The sequence below is a fragment of the Grus americana genome, chromosome Z (genome assembly GCF_028858705.1).
Source record: "Grus americana isolate bGruAme1 chromosome Z, bGruAme1.mat, whole genome shotgun sequence".
Taxonomy (NCBI): domain Eukaryota; kingdom Metazoa; phylum Chordata; class Aves; order Gruiformes; family Gruidae; genus Grus; species Grus americana.
In genome coordinates, this window is record NC_072891.1 from 12,780,354 (window position 1) to 12,798,186 (window position 17,833).

Consider the following 17,833-nt stretch of genomic DNA (forward strand, 5'->3'; position numbering starts at 1 on the left):
TTAGAGCTGTGGAAGATACCCATTTGTTTTCATTCTCATTTCCTAAGTATATGGTCAGAGACTGTGTAATGCTGTCCTATATGAATTCTTTATCTTCTATCTTTCTTGCGGTGTTGTCTTTACTGACTGTATTGTGCATTTCAATTTTTAAAGCAGAGTTTTCTATTCATTGTTGTGACAACCTAATTTCTTTGGGGAGGTTTTGTGTGAATCTGCCCCAGTGCAGGCAAAGTAGCTCTATACCAGCTCTCCTCAGCTGAAACCTCCAGCTCTGACTCCTGCACCATCCTGTGTCTCAGTCTTGGGACATGATGTGCTCAGTTCCTCCCTGAAGGTGGTTGAGGAGGTGCATTTTATTTCTTAAGTAAAGCCATCTGGGAGGTCCCATGTGGCCAGTTCATGACTCAGATGGCAAACAGCAGTTCCTTCAGCAGTAGCAATAGAGACCATTGCAATTTTTTGTCCATCCCCTAATTACTGAATGTTTTTGTTCTGCAAGGGTATTCCAGAGCTAATGAGCAAACTGAAACTTGACTTGGTCAAGTGATACTCTAGATAGTAAAAGGCTGTAGAGAGCGGCCATGGGGGCATCCCACCACTTTCCAGGAAGGCTCATCTGCCATTTGGAGCACATAGTGCCAAAACATGAATGCAGCAGAGTGCAAAACTAAATTAACAAGTACATAATGAGGAGGAGGACAGAGGCAGTAACTGCTTAGAACACACCCTGGATCAGAGTGTTTCTTTAGTCATAGAGTCACAGCTGGGAATTATATGTTTTAAACTTGAGGATGGAAAACAAAGTATTGCTATGACAGCTGTGAAAATTGAGGGAACAAAGCACCTCACGTCTAATAGCAAAACTACTTCCTTTTCTTAGCTACAAATGGGAGAAGAGGAAGTGAGTAACTAATAACTCTACTCACTCAAGGAAGCATGGGTATCAGAAACAAGAACACAGGAGCTAGAGAAGTTCCCCACTTTTTTTTTTAGCTCTCTTGAAAGCAAACACAATTACTTCTTCATGGGCACACACAGACTTCTTTGTTGTGTGGTGAACCTCTTCCTTTTATTCTCCAAAAGGCTGTGAATCCAACTTACTTCAGGCTAGAGGCTTCTTCTTCATAATACCCAAAGGGTGAGCCAAAGCCCATCAATATCAGAAGAAAGCCTATGCGATGGCTGGATGTGAAGCAGAGATAAGTCAGGGCTCACCCCTCACCCTCAGTTCTTCTCAACCTGCAGTCCAAAAGGAGGTGCAAAGGATCATGAGCTCTTAGAAAACAAGAATGATAAATCGACATATGGTCCTCCTGACTTCAAAGAGCTTGAATTGACTCTATGTCTTGGAATGAACCTCAGGAAAGAGAAGATCAACATTCTAGTTCCAGTGTATCTGTAGGGAGAAATACTCAGTATTAGGCCTAGACAGTAGCTTCTTCTCATTCTGCAGTACACATAGAGACTTGAAGCTTTTGCTAACAGCATCTTCTCTCTTCTGTTCTTTCCTTTAGCCATGAAAATTCTATCTAGTACATGACTGAAGTAAAACATGTGCTTGTTTTACTTTGCCTCCTAGGCCCTTGACATACTCTTGGCTTTGATTTCCTAATGAAAAATGCATGTGTGAGTCAATAATCACATATCTGGGGTACTGACAGAAGCCATCCAGCTAAATGCTCATGCTGTCATCCCCAGTTCCCATACAGTTACTGTAACTAAAAATTCCAGCCCAGCTAATTTAAGACACAGGCACAAACCTACCCCTTAAGGAAACCTACATGCTGTTTAGCAGAAACTAATGACCCCACATGACATCCTTGTCTCTAAATTGGAGAGACATGGATTTGATGAGCCATTGGCTGGAAGGTCACACTCAAAGACTTGCAGTCAACAGCTTGATGTCCAAGTGGGGACCAGTGATGAGTGGGGTCATTCCTCAGGGGTCAGTACTAGGACCGGCACTGTTTAACATCTTTGTCAGTGATACGGACAGTGGGATGGAGCACATCCTCAGCAAGTTTGTCAAGGACACCAAGCTGTGTGGTGCGGTCAACACACAGAAGGGAAGGGATGCCATCCAGAGGGACCTGGACAAGCTTGAGGGGTGAGCAAACTGCATGAAGTTCAACAAGGCCAAGTGCACAGTCCTGCACATGGGTCAGGGCGATCCCAAGCACAACTACAGTCTGGGTGGGGAATGGATTCAGAGTAGCCCTGAGGAGAAAGACTTGAGGTTTTGGTGAACAAGAAACTCAACATGAGCCGGCAGTGTGCACTTGCAGCCCAGAAAGCCAACCGTGTCCCAGGCTGCATCAAAAGCAGCGTGACCAGCAGGTCAAGGGAGGTGATCCTGCCCCTCTACTCTACTCTTGTGAGACCCCACCTGGAGTACTGCATCCAGCTCTGGGGGCCCCAGTACAGGAGAGACATGGAGCTGTTGGAGAGAGTCCAGAGGGGGCCACGAAGTTGATCAAAGGGCTGGAGCGCCTCTCCTGTGAGGACAGGCTGAGAGAGTTGGGGCTGTTCAGTCTGGAGAAGAGAAGGGTCCAAGGAGACCTAATTGGAGCCTTCCAGTACCTGAAGGGGCCTACAGGAAAGCTGGAGAGGGACTGTTTATCAGGGAGTGTAGTGACAGGACAAGGGGGAATGGGTTTAAGCTGAAGGAGGGTTGATTTAGATTAGATATGAGGAAGCAATTCTTCCCTGTGAGGGTGGTGAGGCACTGGCACAGGTTGCCCAGAGAAGCTGTGGATGCCCCATCCCTGGAAGTGTTCAAGGCCAGGTTGGATGGGGCTTTGGGCAACGTGGTCTAGTGGAGGGTGTCCCTGCCCATGGCAGGGTTGGTTGGAACTAGATGATCTTTGAGGTCCCTTCCAACCCAGACCATCCTGTGATTCTATGAAAACAGAAACATGAATTTAGACGCTGGCTGCAGTTTTCCATTTTTGTCCCTGACTCGAGAAAGACCTTTGTCTAAGCAAGGTAAACCTTTACCTGGTACAGACAAATGAATCTTTGAAGTAGCAAACCTTGTAGAAGCAGCAAATCTTGTAAAAGAAATCTCATAAACCCATGTGTTCTTCCCTGTTAGCAACTGTGTGTGATTTGCTAGGACACTTTCTCTGGAATTGCTGTGGTTTTCAGCTCCAGACCTTTGGAGAGTTTCTTGACCAAACTTTCTAGAATTAAAACATATTCATGCTGATGTCTGCATAGGAATTTGGCACACCTGAATGTCGGATGGGTATTTGGAAACATTTGTCTCAGGGACAAATGAACTCACCAGACCTCACCTGCACTTCCAGAACTCCAGAAGGTTTTTTCAAGGAAATAAGTAATTTTGAATCTTCCATTGTTTTCTCAAGCTGTTGTGGTTAACCCTGGCCGGCAAACACAGCCGGTCGCTCACTCCCCTCTGGCGGGAAGGAGGAGAAAATCAGAAGAGTAAAAGTGTGAAAACTCTTGGGCTGAGATAAAGACAGTTTAATAGGTAAAGCAAAAGCAAAAGCAAGACAAGGGATTCATTCCCCACTTCCCACGGGCAGGCAGGTGTTCAGCCATCTCCAGGAAAGCAGGGCTCTGTCACACGTAACGGTGACTTGGGAAGACAAACGCCATCACTCTGAACACCCCCCCACCTTCTTCCCAGAAAATTAACTCTACCCCAGCCAAAACTAGCACAGATGCGTGGGTGACATTTGTAGAGGGAGTGTTCCTCAAGGACAACATACAAAGCACCAGAGAGTCAGTGGAAATTTCTTGTGTTGACTTTGTTGCAAGCCCTTGGCTTTCAGGTCATTTTTTTGTCACTGTGCTTCATTGCTCCTTAGGAAACACTTCAGCCCTGGTGTATCCTGTAATAGGAGCTCTGAATTGGTCACACAGCTTGTAAATTGGCACATCTTATGCCTTTGTATATGCCGGAGAACATGCTGGGGACATTAGTTAAAGCATCCAGAATCCTGGTTTATGATTTACCACTGCCATATGAGGAATGCTTATTCTGAATCTATTGCCCTGAAATCACCCCTGGCAGCAGCTGCAAGAAGTTTCTTAAGAAATGGATGCAAGAAAGCAGAAATGCAGAATTGCATCCGAAATTTCCTACTTCTGTTCCCAATTATTTGCCAGATACACTCTTTTGACACACATTTTCTCAAGTCTTCCTTTATAATCTCTCTCTCAGGTCATGTTCCTCAGCAGGAATCCTTTCCTGGGAGCAATCCTTCTACAGCTCCTTTCTTCTTTGCAGTCCCCCCAGTGATTCTGGACAAATTGAATCTCTCTTCTCCATTCTCCTATGCTTACTCTGAACTGTTTCATTTCTTCACCCCCAAAAGTATTTCCTTCTAATTTATTCATGAGATAGTCCCGATTGTGTTTCTAACCACTGGTCTCTTCTTATGCACAAACAGATTTTTTATATTGGATTTTGCTGCCATGGCAACTTTGCTGCTTTTTTATTATTATTTATTTTTAAATTCTTTTAAAATGCATTCTTTGGCAATAGAGAGGAATGCTGGCGTAGCTGAAACATCAGTTTTTGCTTCGTGCTTGTCACAGCAATGTGAAAATTAACTTTGCCTTTCCAAATGGAAGCTGCTGCTAATGACAGAGCGCTCTCTGCTGTTGTGAGCACACAGGGAAGTTTCAAATCTTAGCTCAGCTGAGCCTGTTAATTTCCTGCATAACACTGCACTTTTTTTTTTTTTTGGCTGTGCAGCATCCATTTTGGTTTCCAAGTGTTTGGAACAACATTGTCCTCTTCATTCACATGTAAGGGGGCAAGGCACGGACACTAGATGTACAGTTTTGCCTGTGAAGCAGGACAGATGGAAGAAAGGTCAGTCCCTTCTCTTCATCTCTCCCTTCACTTTTCCTCCCAGCGCATTTGCAGTGACATTTCATGTAAAATTTATTAACACCTGGCCCAAACCATTTCAGTCTCAAACTCCTCAATCACCTGGCACTTATTTTTTCTTCTATCTTTTTGTGGAGCACTGCAGTTGCTGCATGGGTAGCAAATCACGTACTGGACTAGGTGTTCTCTCTGCACAAAATAGAGCCTTTCTCTTCATTTTCCCAAACTATTTTTCTAGTTTGTAGCTGACTGTTTTACTCCTTGATGTAACTTTTCTTTCATTTTTTATTTCATTTGTAGCTGTCTAACGGCCTTCCTCATTTTATTTCTTCACTTAGGCCCATTTAATCAGCTCTGTTCTTTCTAGTAGCATTTTTCTTGAGCTTTTTCCCCTTTCTTCTCTCTTCTCAAAGTCAATTCACTCAAAGATTACTTCTTTTCACTGGAAAAATGCAGCTATAGAAGTGATTGACCATCAAAGGGAAAAAGGCTGGGAAGAGTGGACATTTTCCTGCTAAAATGCATGTGCCCTTTGTTCTGTAAAAGGCCACCAAAATGATAATGAACTTGAAACTGGATATATTATTGGAAACAAATATTTGGGAATGTGAAATGGAAAAAGTGATTTATTTTCTCTTGGTCAGCTATTCCATGCTGCAATCTTAGATTTTTAAATATAGAAAACTTCAAAAATCCATAGAGGTTTCTTGATGCCAATCTGTATTTCTTTGGATTTAGGACAACCTGAAATAGAATTGCTGTAGAATACATGTGAAAGTATTCAAGCTACACTGAGCCTCTAAAAGCTGATAGGCCTTAACCTACCCTGCAACAAATCAATCACTGGTTTCAGAATAAATATTAATGGCCATGGCTTTGCAAAATAGTTTAAGGAAACACACATATTAAAGAAGATGACTCTTAATGATGACCCTTGCTAATGCAGATATGTTAAGGCTACGTTAAGTGGGAAAGCTTGCACTGTGCAGGATAAAACTCCCCAGCAACAGCTGCCAATCATGAACACATGAAAAACAAAAAGACCTTTACCCTGTTTGGAACTTTACACTTGCCAAGTGCTATCAGGGCAGCATTTCTTAAAATGCAAACTGTAAACCATCAGAAAGCAGTTTAATAAACATCAGCAAATTTCTCTCAGTACTAGAAACATATATATACATTTTCATAATCCAAATGAGAAAGCGGATCAAAATGGGAGAATATGAATTAACAGGTATTTAGAGAATGAAGCCTGGTTTTTATCTGGATGTAAATCAAAACCATTGTGATAACTCTGTAGATGACACTCCTTGGATTTTTTTTTCCTCCCCAAAAGACTAGGATGTCTATTTCATTTTAAAAAGGCTGAGAAATACCACACTGCAGGAAAAAAGAACTCTTGAGAAGATTTAGAAAAGAATCTCTCACAGAAATTTAATTTGCTAGCCTTTTTTGGCTAGGAAGCTCTTTGCCTTGCAGCTTTTAGAGAAAAAACCCCAACAAACAGAAGGAAAACAGATGTTTTTGTTATCACTATACTGTGTAAACCTACAATGTAAGTGGAAAAAAAACAGATTGCAAATTGTGCCTTCTACTTTTTTTCCGTCCTCTATTATTAATGGTATGCTATTAAAAGCCATTTGGGTTGTCCAAACAAGTCTCAATTGTTTAATAAAGAAATAAATTTGGCATTGTGTGAATGCTTAACAGACTAATGATCAGCAGGTATTCAACCAGGAACAAGAATGTTAAATGTGCATACCAATTGTTGTAGGAATATTGAAAGTTGATTCCAACTCTCAGAACTTTGCTAGGTACAACAATTTTAAGTACTATTAAATCACTTCTGAGTAGTGAAATAGGTCTAAAAATCGAAGCGGCAAATGAATCCATCACATTCAATAGCTCTAAAAGATTTAACAGTTCTTCTAGCATTTCATAGTAGGGCAAGAAGCTGATGGACTGTGTCCAACAGACTAATTTCTAACAATGCCTCTATACAGGAACCCACGTGAAACCACCGCTCACAGACAGGACACGCTTACAGACTAGGCAGACAAGTCAAAGTTTGAAAAAGCTTCAGAAGAGAAGAGCTCATGTTTTCACAAACTGTTCTTCCAAGGGGAGCACTGAAGGGAAAACTCTTGCCATGTACGTTTCTCTTTGGTGTATGATGACTGTGGTGTCTGGGATTTTGAGATTAAACATACAGTGCGAACACTGCTTATTAGTAAACTGCTAGCTGAAATACAGGATATTAAAATGATTACTTGTTCATAAATTGATTACTTGGTCTTTGGTTTTGTCTTTCTAAGTGCACAGTGTAATATTTAGAGTCAAAGCTACCTTTGTACTTTTTAAAATCTTGTTAATCTATGAAGAATGGAAAAACAAGAGCCAGATGTATAGCCCAATAAAATGGGCAGGAAATCCAGAAACAAACTACAAATTCACTCTTCACCACACAGCACAAAAATCATAGTCACAGCTTCATTTTTAATGTGGAATCACTACAAGTATACAATATTTCAAAAGATCCAGAAACTGGTTAAGAGTTAAAAGCCAGTAGAACAAAAATACAGGAAATCCAAAATACATCTTTGACCTTTTTAATCCTAAATTTTAGGGTCAGATTCCTGAATAGACAAATTTGCTTTATGAGGAAAGAAACTTTGGTATGGAGTTGAACTAGCCACATGAATAGCACCTGTAGCTGTCAAAATAAATAGTAATGGCTAACTAGACACCACGGCAGCAAGATGTCCTCTTAAAAAAAGGCTAAGAACAAGCACATGCTTGGAGCTACGCACCAAGGGTGGACAACTAGTGTAATCTTTTTTTTAAAGCATTTCTGCTTTCTATATTTCTGATGGTGAAATTAATAAGAAATCTTTCCTACAACGAGAAAGCTTTCCTTTTATTTGCTAACCACTAATAATCACTCCCTTAAAAATTGCACTCTGATGCTTGAAGAACAGTGTATTAATTTTCTTTAAGTCTTTAGAGTCCAACTATTTTTCTAAAATATTGTATTTTTATTCAACAGGCCCATGCCGCTAGCAGTAGGTGCTGCAAACAGAAATATCCCCTTACTCCAAGAGTTACTTATTAAAAAGGTCAAAGACAAATTCGACCTCAAAATAGAACAAAAGGTTTTTTTAATAAATGGTACCAGAGATAACAAATGATCTTTGTAATGTGTGATAGTCTCCTACAGCCATCAATGAAGTAATTGCCGGAATGTTAGTCTATGTTAATCTGGTTTTTATGGGTTTGTAACAAAGCATAATACACATTGAACAGAATGAAACTTCAGTTTTCAGTGTATAATGAATTTTAGTCATTTAATAAATTTTAGTTTTTATTTGTGTATTCCACTGTAGTGCTGTGACAACAAATCACACCTGTGTATCAGAGCATACATCAACAGTATGATGTAACTTGACTTACACCACTGCTATATTTAGCTTTTTGAAAGAGACATAAGCATACACTATGGCCACATCAAATAATTTTCTGGGTTTTTTCTTTGATAACCTTCACTTTTTCAGTAATACTTCACTTTTAAAATTTGAATTATTGAAAAAATCACAGAAAGTTTATACAGGAATAGCTATAAGGAATAACCTCACAGGCACTGATATGACAAACATTTATTTTAAGGGCTGAGAGGCATTAGTATCATATCGACAAAGTTGACTGAAAAGAATGACTAACTTTGTCTAAATGGGAAATGCCTGCCTTTGCTTGTATGTTGAGAAAAGAAATTCAGAAAGTTATTTTTTGGCCTTGCTATGTCACAAAGTCAATCATACAAAGACCTACGCAATTAACCTAAAATGATAGTTTTAAAAGCCCTTCTATTTAAACAAAAACATCATGCAAAACTTTGATCAATTATGCAGTTGCTTTAGAACTGTTGCAAGACCATACTGTATATATTAGCTTTTATACTGCTAATGCACAACTAACAGCAAACTTGATTAGATTAACACAAATTTGTCTTAATTACACCGTTATATCACACTAAGGAGACAAATGCCACAAGATTGGCAAAAACATTTAATTCCGAGCACTCAAATGGCAGGATAATTATGTGTTGTAACCCCTTCACATTTAGAAAAAAACCATAATCCTGCAGTCTCACTTAAAAAAAAAAAAAGTTCTGTAAAATATTAATTGGGAGGGTAACAGTTTATACTATCTAACACAAAGTAACTTATACAACTAGTGTCAAAGGCAAACAAAAAACCTTCTAAATAAAAAGTCAAAATACACATAGCAATGGAAGCACAAATGCTGCATTAAATACAGTCAATATAAGAAGACAACGCACTTGTTAATAAAAAAGACAAAAAAAAAAAGAAGAAAAGTTACTAAAGTTAGCAACACATTTAAAGAAAATGCAATGAGGGAAAACTATTTTTTCCTATGACAACAGAGTTTCCATTTGCAGTCTTTCCATCCATAATTTGTCTGTTATTGTACATCCATTAAAATATTCAGAATCTCACAGAAGAGCTAGGTTGTACTCTCCCAAATCTAATTCCCAAGTTGGTTTTGGATGTTTTAAACAGACATTATTATGAATGAAGTAAATGCAAGGCAACAAATGGACTTTTTATCACCTTTGATGTGATGACAAACATCATTTTTAAAAGTTATCATAATCTTTTTTGTCTTTTTTTCCCTCTGCTTCAAATCCATCAACCCCATCACTGTCCCTTCTCCTTTTACGATTATTATGGATGTTGAAGCGTTGGTTCATCTGTGGTAACGGATCCATTCCTAAAACTTTGTGTATTTGACGGAATGCAAGGAGTCTCAGTGCAAACTAGAAAAAGGGTAAAAATAAGGTATTTCTGTTAGAAACCAATGTCAATTTTGAGTACTCTGTCAAACAATTAATGAAGAACATTAGCAGTGTACGATATTATGCTTAGCTCTCATAATCTCCTCTTCCTTCCCCCAACGAAGTCAACACAATAAAAAGTGTATGTCATATTTGCTGCTTCTGTACAAAGTACATCATCTCAGTTTAAAGATAATGTACATGTGTTTTAGCTGCTGGACTTGCACTGAAGCAGCTAAGGCTTGTCACATGTCGCATTACATGTTAGTAATCTGTAGCAAAAGGATCAAATGAAGAAGTAGGGGCAGTAAGCTTAAGCTGCAAGCATGAATAGTCAATACTCTCAAGTGGATACAATAAACATGAAAAATTAAACTTACAGACTTATTCATAAAATATTAAATGCCAATGTAATTTGAAATCTAGTAACATACTTCTGTAGAGTGAGCATCTTTATGGATATACATAGATGGGAGGGCTTCAAATTTTTAGCATATTAGAAAATATGCTAATTTTAGTGCAAAAATGAACACTATTATACATCCTCTGTTGTGACTTTTTATTGCCTAGCTTAAGACTGATCATCTGAAAGACTGAACTATGTTCTAAGAAAGGAAAATTCACGTCAACCATATAACTCCATTTAAAAACAAAACAAAATCACCTCCAAAAGCAGCATCAAATTTAGTTACTTCACAGGTACGTTTCCTTACCTGTGCACTCGAAGTAATATCCTCTCGTTGCTGATCTGTCATTACAGCAAGTGTATCAAAAGGATCTTTCTCACAAGGGTCCAAAAGGCCAGGGCCACCTACAATGGTTAGGCTAATTAGTAGCACATGTCTACCTTATTTCAACAAAGATTACAGATTTTACAGTAGTTAAGCATAAGTATACAGACACTGATCAAATGCAACTTGCCTTTGAGGATTATTCCTGAAGATATACACTCAAAAACTCTTCTCAGTGCATCCCCAGGACTCTGTGGTCCAGTAGCGCTGCTAATTGCTTTTTCCACAAGCAACTCCATAGCCTAGACCAACAATAAGAAAATCCAGCCAATTTAGAAAATTAAAACAGAAAAAACCTACTACTGTTGTTCAATACAGAACTTTTGAATTCAGAATTTTGAAGAACTTTACTCATCACAGAACACTTTCAGTTAAAATGGAAAAAAAATCAGGTATTTTGTAAAGATGAATAGAAAGAAAGCTGGTGCAACACTGATTACTGATACTGATAGGCTTCTCATCACAAGTTATTCAAAAGCTTTGTAGAAATTTATACAGTAGTAGTCTACGTATGCAGGTACACAACTTGCCCAAACATTTTTTGAGAGAGTATGAAACGTGGTGGGTCACATTAATCTGTCAACCACATGAATGAACAGCACACAGTATATCTAATGAAATTAACAGGATGATATAGAAAAATAATTTTTTTCTACAAGAGTACAAAAACTTAAAGCATCCTGAATTTAATGATCTTTAAACATTTAAGTGGTTACTAGTTCTTCAGTTTAGCAAAACTGAAGTTCACAGCAAGTTTTCTCCTGGATATAGGCTAACACTAACTCAGATCTTAAAGAAGTGTAAAAAAAATACTGATGACAAACAAGCTTTCTGAAATTGATACAATTGATATTTGATATTAATTAAAATGGTTTGAATGCTCAGCTGTACTTCAAATATTGGGGTTTTTTCTGTATTTCCATTGTTTACCTTTATTAGACAGTATTTTTTCCAGAAAAACCTGTAAAAGATATTTGCAAAAGTAAAGAATACCTTTCCTTAGTTTTATTTCATCATTAAATGGATGTTTCAATACTACCTCTTTGGCAAGTTTAATTCTCAAGCAATGTGTCTCTTGTTTTTTGGTGGTTTTTTGGGGGGCGTTGTTTGTTGGTCCTCCCCACTGAATTTACAGTTGTTCAAATACTGCCTTCTATTTTTACTTTCCAGGAGTAAATACCTATTCTAATGCATGCATGTAACTACAGGCAGTGTTGATTACAATTCTTCACTAAGGGTGCCCATTCCTTTCTAGTTTAGCTCCATTTAACTGATGAATTTCAATTCTTGATTATGGTATTTCCACACTCTCACTGTATCACTCAGGATTTAGCAACAGTACTTTAGTTGTTTTCAAGTATGGAGCAAAATACAGCATGAAAGAAGAAAAGCAGATCATGTTCTTGCATTTACTCAGATCTAATTCTTTTGGATCCTTATACAATACACTAGAGTCTACAACTTAATCCTAGGAAAATGTGAATTATGATGCCCTGGTGTTTACATGCACAAAAGGCTGGATTTCAAGTTTAAAAATCAACCTTGAATAATAGCTCGGAACTTGTTGGAACTTGACAAAATTCTTCCAATTTAGGTAAAGAGGGTGCTACTAATGTCCATATTCAGACTTCCTAATATCTTTTATTTTTACAACTACTTAGGTTCTTTTTGGAAAACTCTGGCATCTCTTTGGTTTGTAACAGGATGCTAGTGTACAAGTTAGAAGTTCTGTATCCAGAAAAATGTATTTCTTCAATCTATGAAATTCCATCTTTGACTGGCAGAAATTAAATATATTTAAAATCACCATTTTCATTCTGTCATTGTTTATCAGTAAGACTTTGCCAACTGGCCAAAAGAACAGCTGACCACATAGACTTCAATGTTGATCTATGTCACTGAGAATGCATCAAGTACCAGGAGCAAACCAGGAATCACTTTTGGAGAGAACTGAGACACAGCTAGGCCTGACACATTGCTTCACACCTCTCTTCCCTTCTGGATGTGCCAGATGATGTGAGAAATAAGAAACAACATTCCTTGCTCTTCATCTATGTGCCTGGTGTGTGTTACAAGAGTTCTAAGGATGCTTTTCTAAAAGTATGCCAGAGTTTATTCTTTGGCAACTCGGTATCACAGTGATATTAAAAGGGCACTTACATACTTCTTAGCTTCTTTCAAGCTATATTTGTGGAGTGTATCTTTCATGAAACACAGCACAGAAACTGGAACTTTTAAAAAAATCTTAAATATTTAAAAACCAGAAACAACTGCTCCACATTTTTCCAGAAGCAATAAATATTATCATAAGTAATTTAATAAAATTGTCTGCAAGCTTAATACAGTTTTAAAACATTTCTTATTGAAATAATGCCAACCACTCAAACTGTCTTGACAATGTTAGCGCTCTTCCTGCCAAAACTGAAAAGGAAGCAGCACAGTACAACAGGATTTTGTCTGTGAAACAAAACAGTCAGAGATAAGTTTACTTCCACATTATACATGTTTCAGAGATTTTGTTTCAGACTAACTTTGTCCAGTCCACAGATTGAACATCTGTTAGTATGTGGAGCACATGCTGTACTCCTGGAGAGCATCACTCAAGATAGTCGATGTGAAAAGAATGCTCCAAGAACACTTGGCTGCAAGAATTAAGTGAGGTAACCTGGTACAACCTAGAGATCTAAGTGACACTAATTAAAATGCTAATGGTGACACATCCGCAGACTGTACTGAAGTACTGTGGTATTTCATCTTAATGATCACAGGAATTACTGTGATTTATTCTTTCAAGTAGCCTTTCTGTTATCACAGAACTATCTGAACACAGCTGACACTATTTTAAATAACTTCCAGTAAACGCCAAGCAATTCAGAGTAGGTGGTTAGAAAAAAATAGATTCTTTTATACAGAGTAAAGGAAAAAAATGCTAAAATCTGGAGTAAGAATGCTACCCACAAATAATACGAAAGAACAAGAAAATTCCTTTGGGGAAAAAAAAAAATCCAGCTCCAAATGACAAAACCTCAGAAAATTAAATTTTTAGAGGGAAACCTATTTGCTGGGAAAACCACCCAAAAAGCCCAAACAAAACCCTACATTACTTTTTGAAAAAGTCTACATTTAAAAACTGTAGTAACACTTCCCTATGTATTACTTGCAGTACCATGTGTATTAAAAAGACTCATTCAAAAGAACATTACTTACCCAGCTTGGAAAATCAGACCAAGTTGGAACCCGCTGACAGAGGTCACGAAGAATACGTATGATAATCACACAGGACTGCAGACCATTAGCTCTAGCCTTGAGAGCAATACAAAATCAAATTAATTAATTCCAGCACCTACAGCAACTAGGACTTGTTGAAAGACTAAAACACCACTGTTCAATGGAAGCTCAGATACAAGATGGAAACAAATCATTCTACAACTTTATTCCATGAGCTGCCATTTACAGCAGTATTTTATACAGGGTTAGTAATTTAAGGTTGTAGAAGTCAAAGTGCACAGGTTATACAAGAACAACATTTCTTGATCCCCTGTACACTTTGACCTATGTTCACTTGTAACAATAAATACAGTATCTTTCTATATTAGAAATAAAAAGGATAAAGTAAAGATCTAAGAAATAGGTATAGAGACTGAAAGGTCAAGGGAATCTGTTTGGTTTCTTTATCGTGCCTTTGCCAGAATGCAAAGTCACTAAACCAAACAGTTGCTTCTCACCTTTCATTCCCTACACTTAATGCACTTAAAGAAATAGGAAAAAAAAAAAAGTCTTAAATCTAAACACAAAGCTTTAAACACATATTCCATTATTTAAAGCAAAGTTACTCTGCAGCCTTATGGAATATATAACAAATATACAACATATGATCACCTCAAGCGAGTCAAGCTTTCAACATCGCCTTCTCAATGACCAGAAAAAAAAATGTCAAATGAGCAATAACTGCAGCAAGCAGTTCCTCTATACTCAACTTTCTACATTTAAATTTAGGGACCAGAAAAAATATTATTAGCAGAAACAATGCTGAGTGTTTTCACACAATTAAACATTTATATTGCAACTGAACTAATCTCTCATAAGGCTACAAGAAGAAAGTAAAATGATGTTCCGAACCTGGAACCACTTAGCGTGGCGTAGAGCAGCCAGAGCGTCAAGGCATTTTTGCCTGTCCAAGACGTCCGGTGGGTCTTTCACCATACCCGAGGTTACATCTAAAATGGATTGAATTGGCAAAATGCAGTGAGGAATGGGTGTTTGACCAGGTGAGCAAGACACTTCCTTAAAGTAGCTTCAATGTCACACATGCCATTTAAAGTTTAAACCCTTGAACAACAAATGTAAATGTTCAATAAAAGTCATTCAATTAGGATCAGGGCATTGACCCAGTACAGAGACCAAGAGCATGTTATACTTTAGCTCTGAGGTTATTTTCAAGTGCATTGCAGATCATGCAATGCGTAGTACTTCTTTACTTAAGCTAACACTGGAAAAACACATATCCCCTAAAATTAAATACTGAAGGAAGGATGGTTGGACACAGTGCACCAGCACAGAGAACACAAGACAGAAGGAACACAAAAATCCACTTTAACCAAGTAGAAACATTCAGACTTAGTTTCTTGTAAATTTTAATGGTCATGTGTTATTTAGGACCTACTCTTTAAAAGAAAAATCTTAAAAGCACTAACTGTTTAGTAATGGTGTTATTTGTCTCATACCTTAAACTTGAAATTATTTTGCTTTAAAAACCTGACTAAAGGAATATGAAATGTTCTTTCAATATTACAGAGTTCTGTTTTTTTCTAGTACCCTCTCTCTTACTCTTATAAATAAAATTCCTCACCCCATAATATATGTGCTCCAATATCATTTTGGATGCAAGGAAGGATCTGAAAGGGGACTGCTTTACTTAAGATTCAGCAGGAAAAAGAAAAGCAAGGAATAGTTTAAAAAACAAAGCAGAATGTCTGAAAGATAAAGAAAATACAGTAGGTCTTGTATATTTAAATGTTCAGAAAGGGATTTAATTACCAAGCTGATTGCTTTGTTACCAAAAAGGAAGAGACTACAGGCTCCTTTTGGAAGTAGTTTAATCAATGAAACTGGAACCACTGAACAATGTGAAATGGTATCCTCGGGATACTTGAAAATTCTACGTATATAATGCAGTGATCAGCTTTAACAGTTATTTGTTTTACTCATTATGAAAATGGCTACTGAGACTAGTAACAAATTATATTGGTGACATAACTGGTGATACACCAGATAAGATGAAACAAAAAGCCCTCACTCAATTGCACTCATTTCACAGGAGCTGGCTGTATGGAACAGTATAGTTTATTCCAGCAAGATATAAATGTATAATATATAATATATTGAGACTCATGAAACAGGCCTGCAAGGAGAGGCTTTTAGGGATGCTGAAGAAAGACAGCTTTGAAACCACCTATTTTACACAAATGTAAAATAAATAGTAGGATACATTACTATACAGACAGCTAAAAAGCCGTGAATGAACATGGTAGTACAACTTTGCAATATAGTAATTAAATTTAATCTGAAGTACTACATTCAGATTTGAGCATTTTTTATATGATAGTCCCATTGCTCTGCACTGCGTGAAAAGGGGAAGGATTTCAAAATAAGAACGAATCTGAGAAGAACATAGGTATCTTCTCACACAGATATTCAAACTTATGGACTGTATGTTAAAGTGGAAAGATGAAAAGCTGCACTAACAAGGCATTTACAGGGCAAATGAAGACATTTAAAGTGGTATTTCCTTTAAAAAAAACCAAAATCAAAAAACCCCCAAACCCAAACCTGTACAAGAGAGGTGCCAGGTAAGGTAACTGATGAAATGAGTACAACCTGGATATGAGACAAGAGTACATTTAGAGAAAACCCACAGCAGGAAAAAGTGGCAAAGTAAGGTTGAGAAATTGAAAATAAAATATGTGTTGTTGGGCCTAGTAGCCTAACCAATTATTTACACTCTTCTAAAACTAATATGCAAATAGGTGACACTGTGCAAACTTTTAGCACAACAATTCATTACATAATTTGAAACTCCAATTACTTCTAATTCTGAAAAACTTCAATTTGAAAAATAATTTTACTAAAAAGAGTTACAGTTTAAGTGCACAGAAGAGGATCTTACTCAGTGTTGGAAATGTTGATCTAAAATGTGCTACTAATAGATATCATGAATACCCTTGAAACTTAAAAAGAGTCTGAAAGTCAGAAGTTGCCAAGGCACCTATTGCACTGAGAGTATATTGACTGAAAAAATGTATCAAGGAAACTCTTGTAATATTTAATCTGTGGATTTTTGCACCTGTTTCACATTTCAGGATTAACCCCTTAAAGACTATTTAACTAAATTCAGATGCCTAACCTGCCACTCTGTTAAGCTAAGACAAAAAAATGAATTAATTTACAAAACACAAGCACAAATTCTTACCCTATATAACTGAATTTATTACTAGCCTAAATATAATATAAGGGGTTAATCTTCAGTTAGACATGCTGTGTCCACACTACCTCTTCATTAAAAGTTAACAGGTATACAAATTTCGTTTAGTTTTATCATGGGAAATACATTTTACCCAGTCAACTATTTCAAGACTAGTGTGAACACTGCTTAATTCTAGGAGAGAGACAAAGACGAAAAGAAAAAAAGAACAACACAAAGTAACAGCAGATGCTAGGACTATGCATCCAAACCCCCTCCTTTGTAAGGCATGGCAGGTGTGACACTGAGCTTTAGAAAACCTTGGTCAAAAATCCTTCCGATGTCTTGGCAGCAACCCCTGACAGGAATCAAGTCCCTCTGCTAGAAGGCTTTGGACCGGGGCTGTTAGCTAAGGATAAAAAAGACACACGCGCACGCATATATGTGTTTTTAAGTATGTACACTTTGTTTGCTGAAGGAAAGATTCCACAGCAGGGGTTAGAGCACTTCAAATATATCAGATTCGGTAAACTGTCAAACGCACAATACTGTAAGGAACAGTAGCTATGCGGTTAACAATTTTATTTCACTGTATTTTTTTTCAGCCTTTTATCATGTAATGGTATTATTACACATCAAACATGGTTCTACTCCACGTGGAAGCCTCAGTCTCATCTTTACTCAAACTGGTTCTTCCGGTAAAGCCTTCCTTATCACCTGAACTAGCTCCCCAAGCGGGCTAAAAAAACCGAAAACTTCAAACCATTGTAAGACACAGAGCATGAGAAGCTGCAGTAAGAAAAAACACAAACACATACTGTTATTCTGCAGCAAATAAGCAGCAGTCTTCGTAATAAGGCCTTCTT

The 17,833-nt window shown here is 37.5% G+C and overlaps 1 protein-coding gene across 3 annotated transcripts in view; it reads right to left on the reverse strand.

Moving 5' to 3' along the window:
• Nucleotides 1–8,180: 8,180 nt before the first annotated feature.
• The window catches only part of ZFR (zinc finger RNA binding protein), a 47,897-nt gene continuing 38,244 nt past the window's right edge, over nt 8,181–17,833 (reverse strand). For 2 of the 3 annotated variants that reach the window (XM_054809680.1, XM_054809679.1), the window contains exons 16-20: nt 14,627–14,724; nt 13,715–13,810; nt 10,638–10,749; nt 10,430–10,527; nt 8,181–9,698 (exon numbers count right to left, since the gene is read on the reverse strand). In XM_054809680.1, coding sequence (XP_054665655.1) covers nt 9,519–9,698; nt 10,430–10,527; nt 10,638–10,749; nt 13,715–13,810; nt 14,627–14,724 — 584 coding nt within the window. In that variant the 3' untranslated portion in view covers nt 8,181–9,518. Of the gene's footprint in view, nt 9,699–10,429; nt 10,528–10,637; nt 10,750–13,714; nt 13,811–14,626; nt 14,725–17,833 lie in introns of those variants that run through there. The other variant, XR_008574650.1, reaches the window with a different exon arrangement.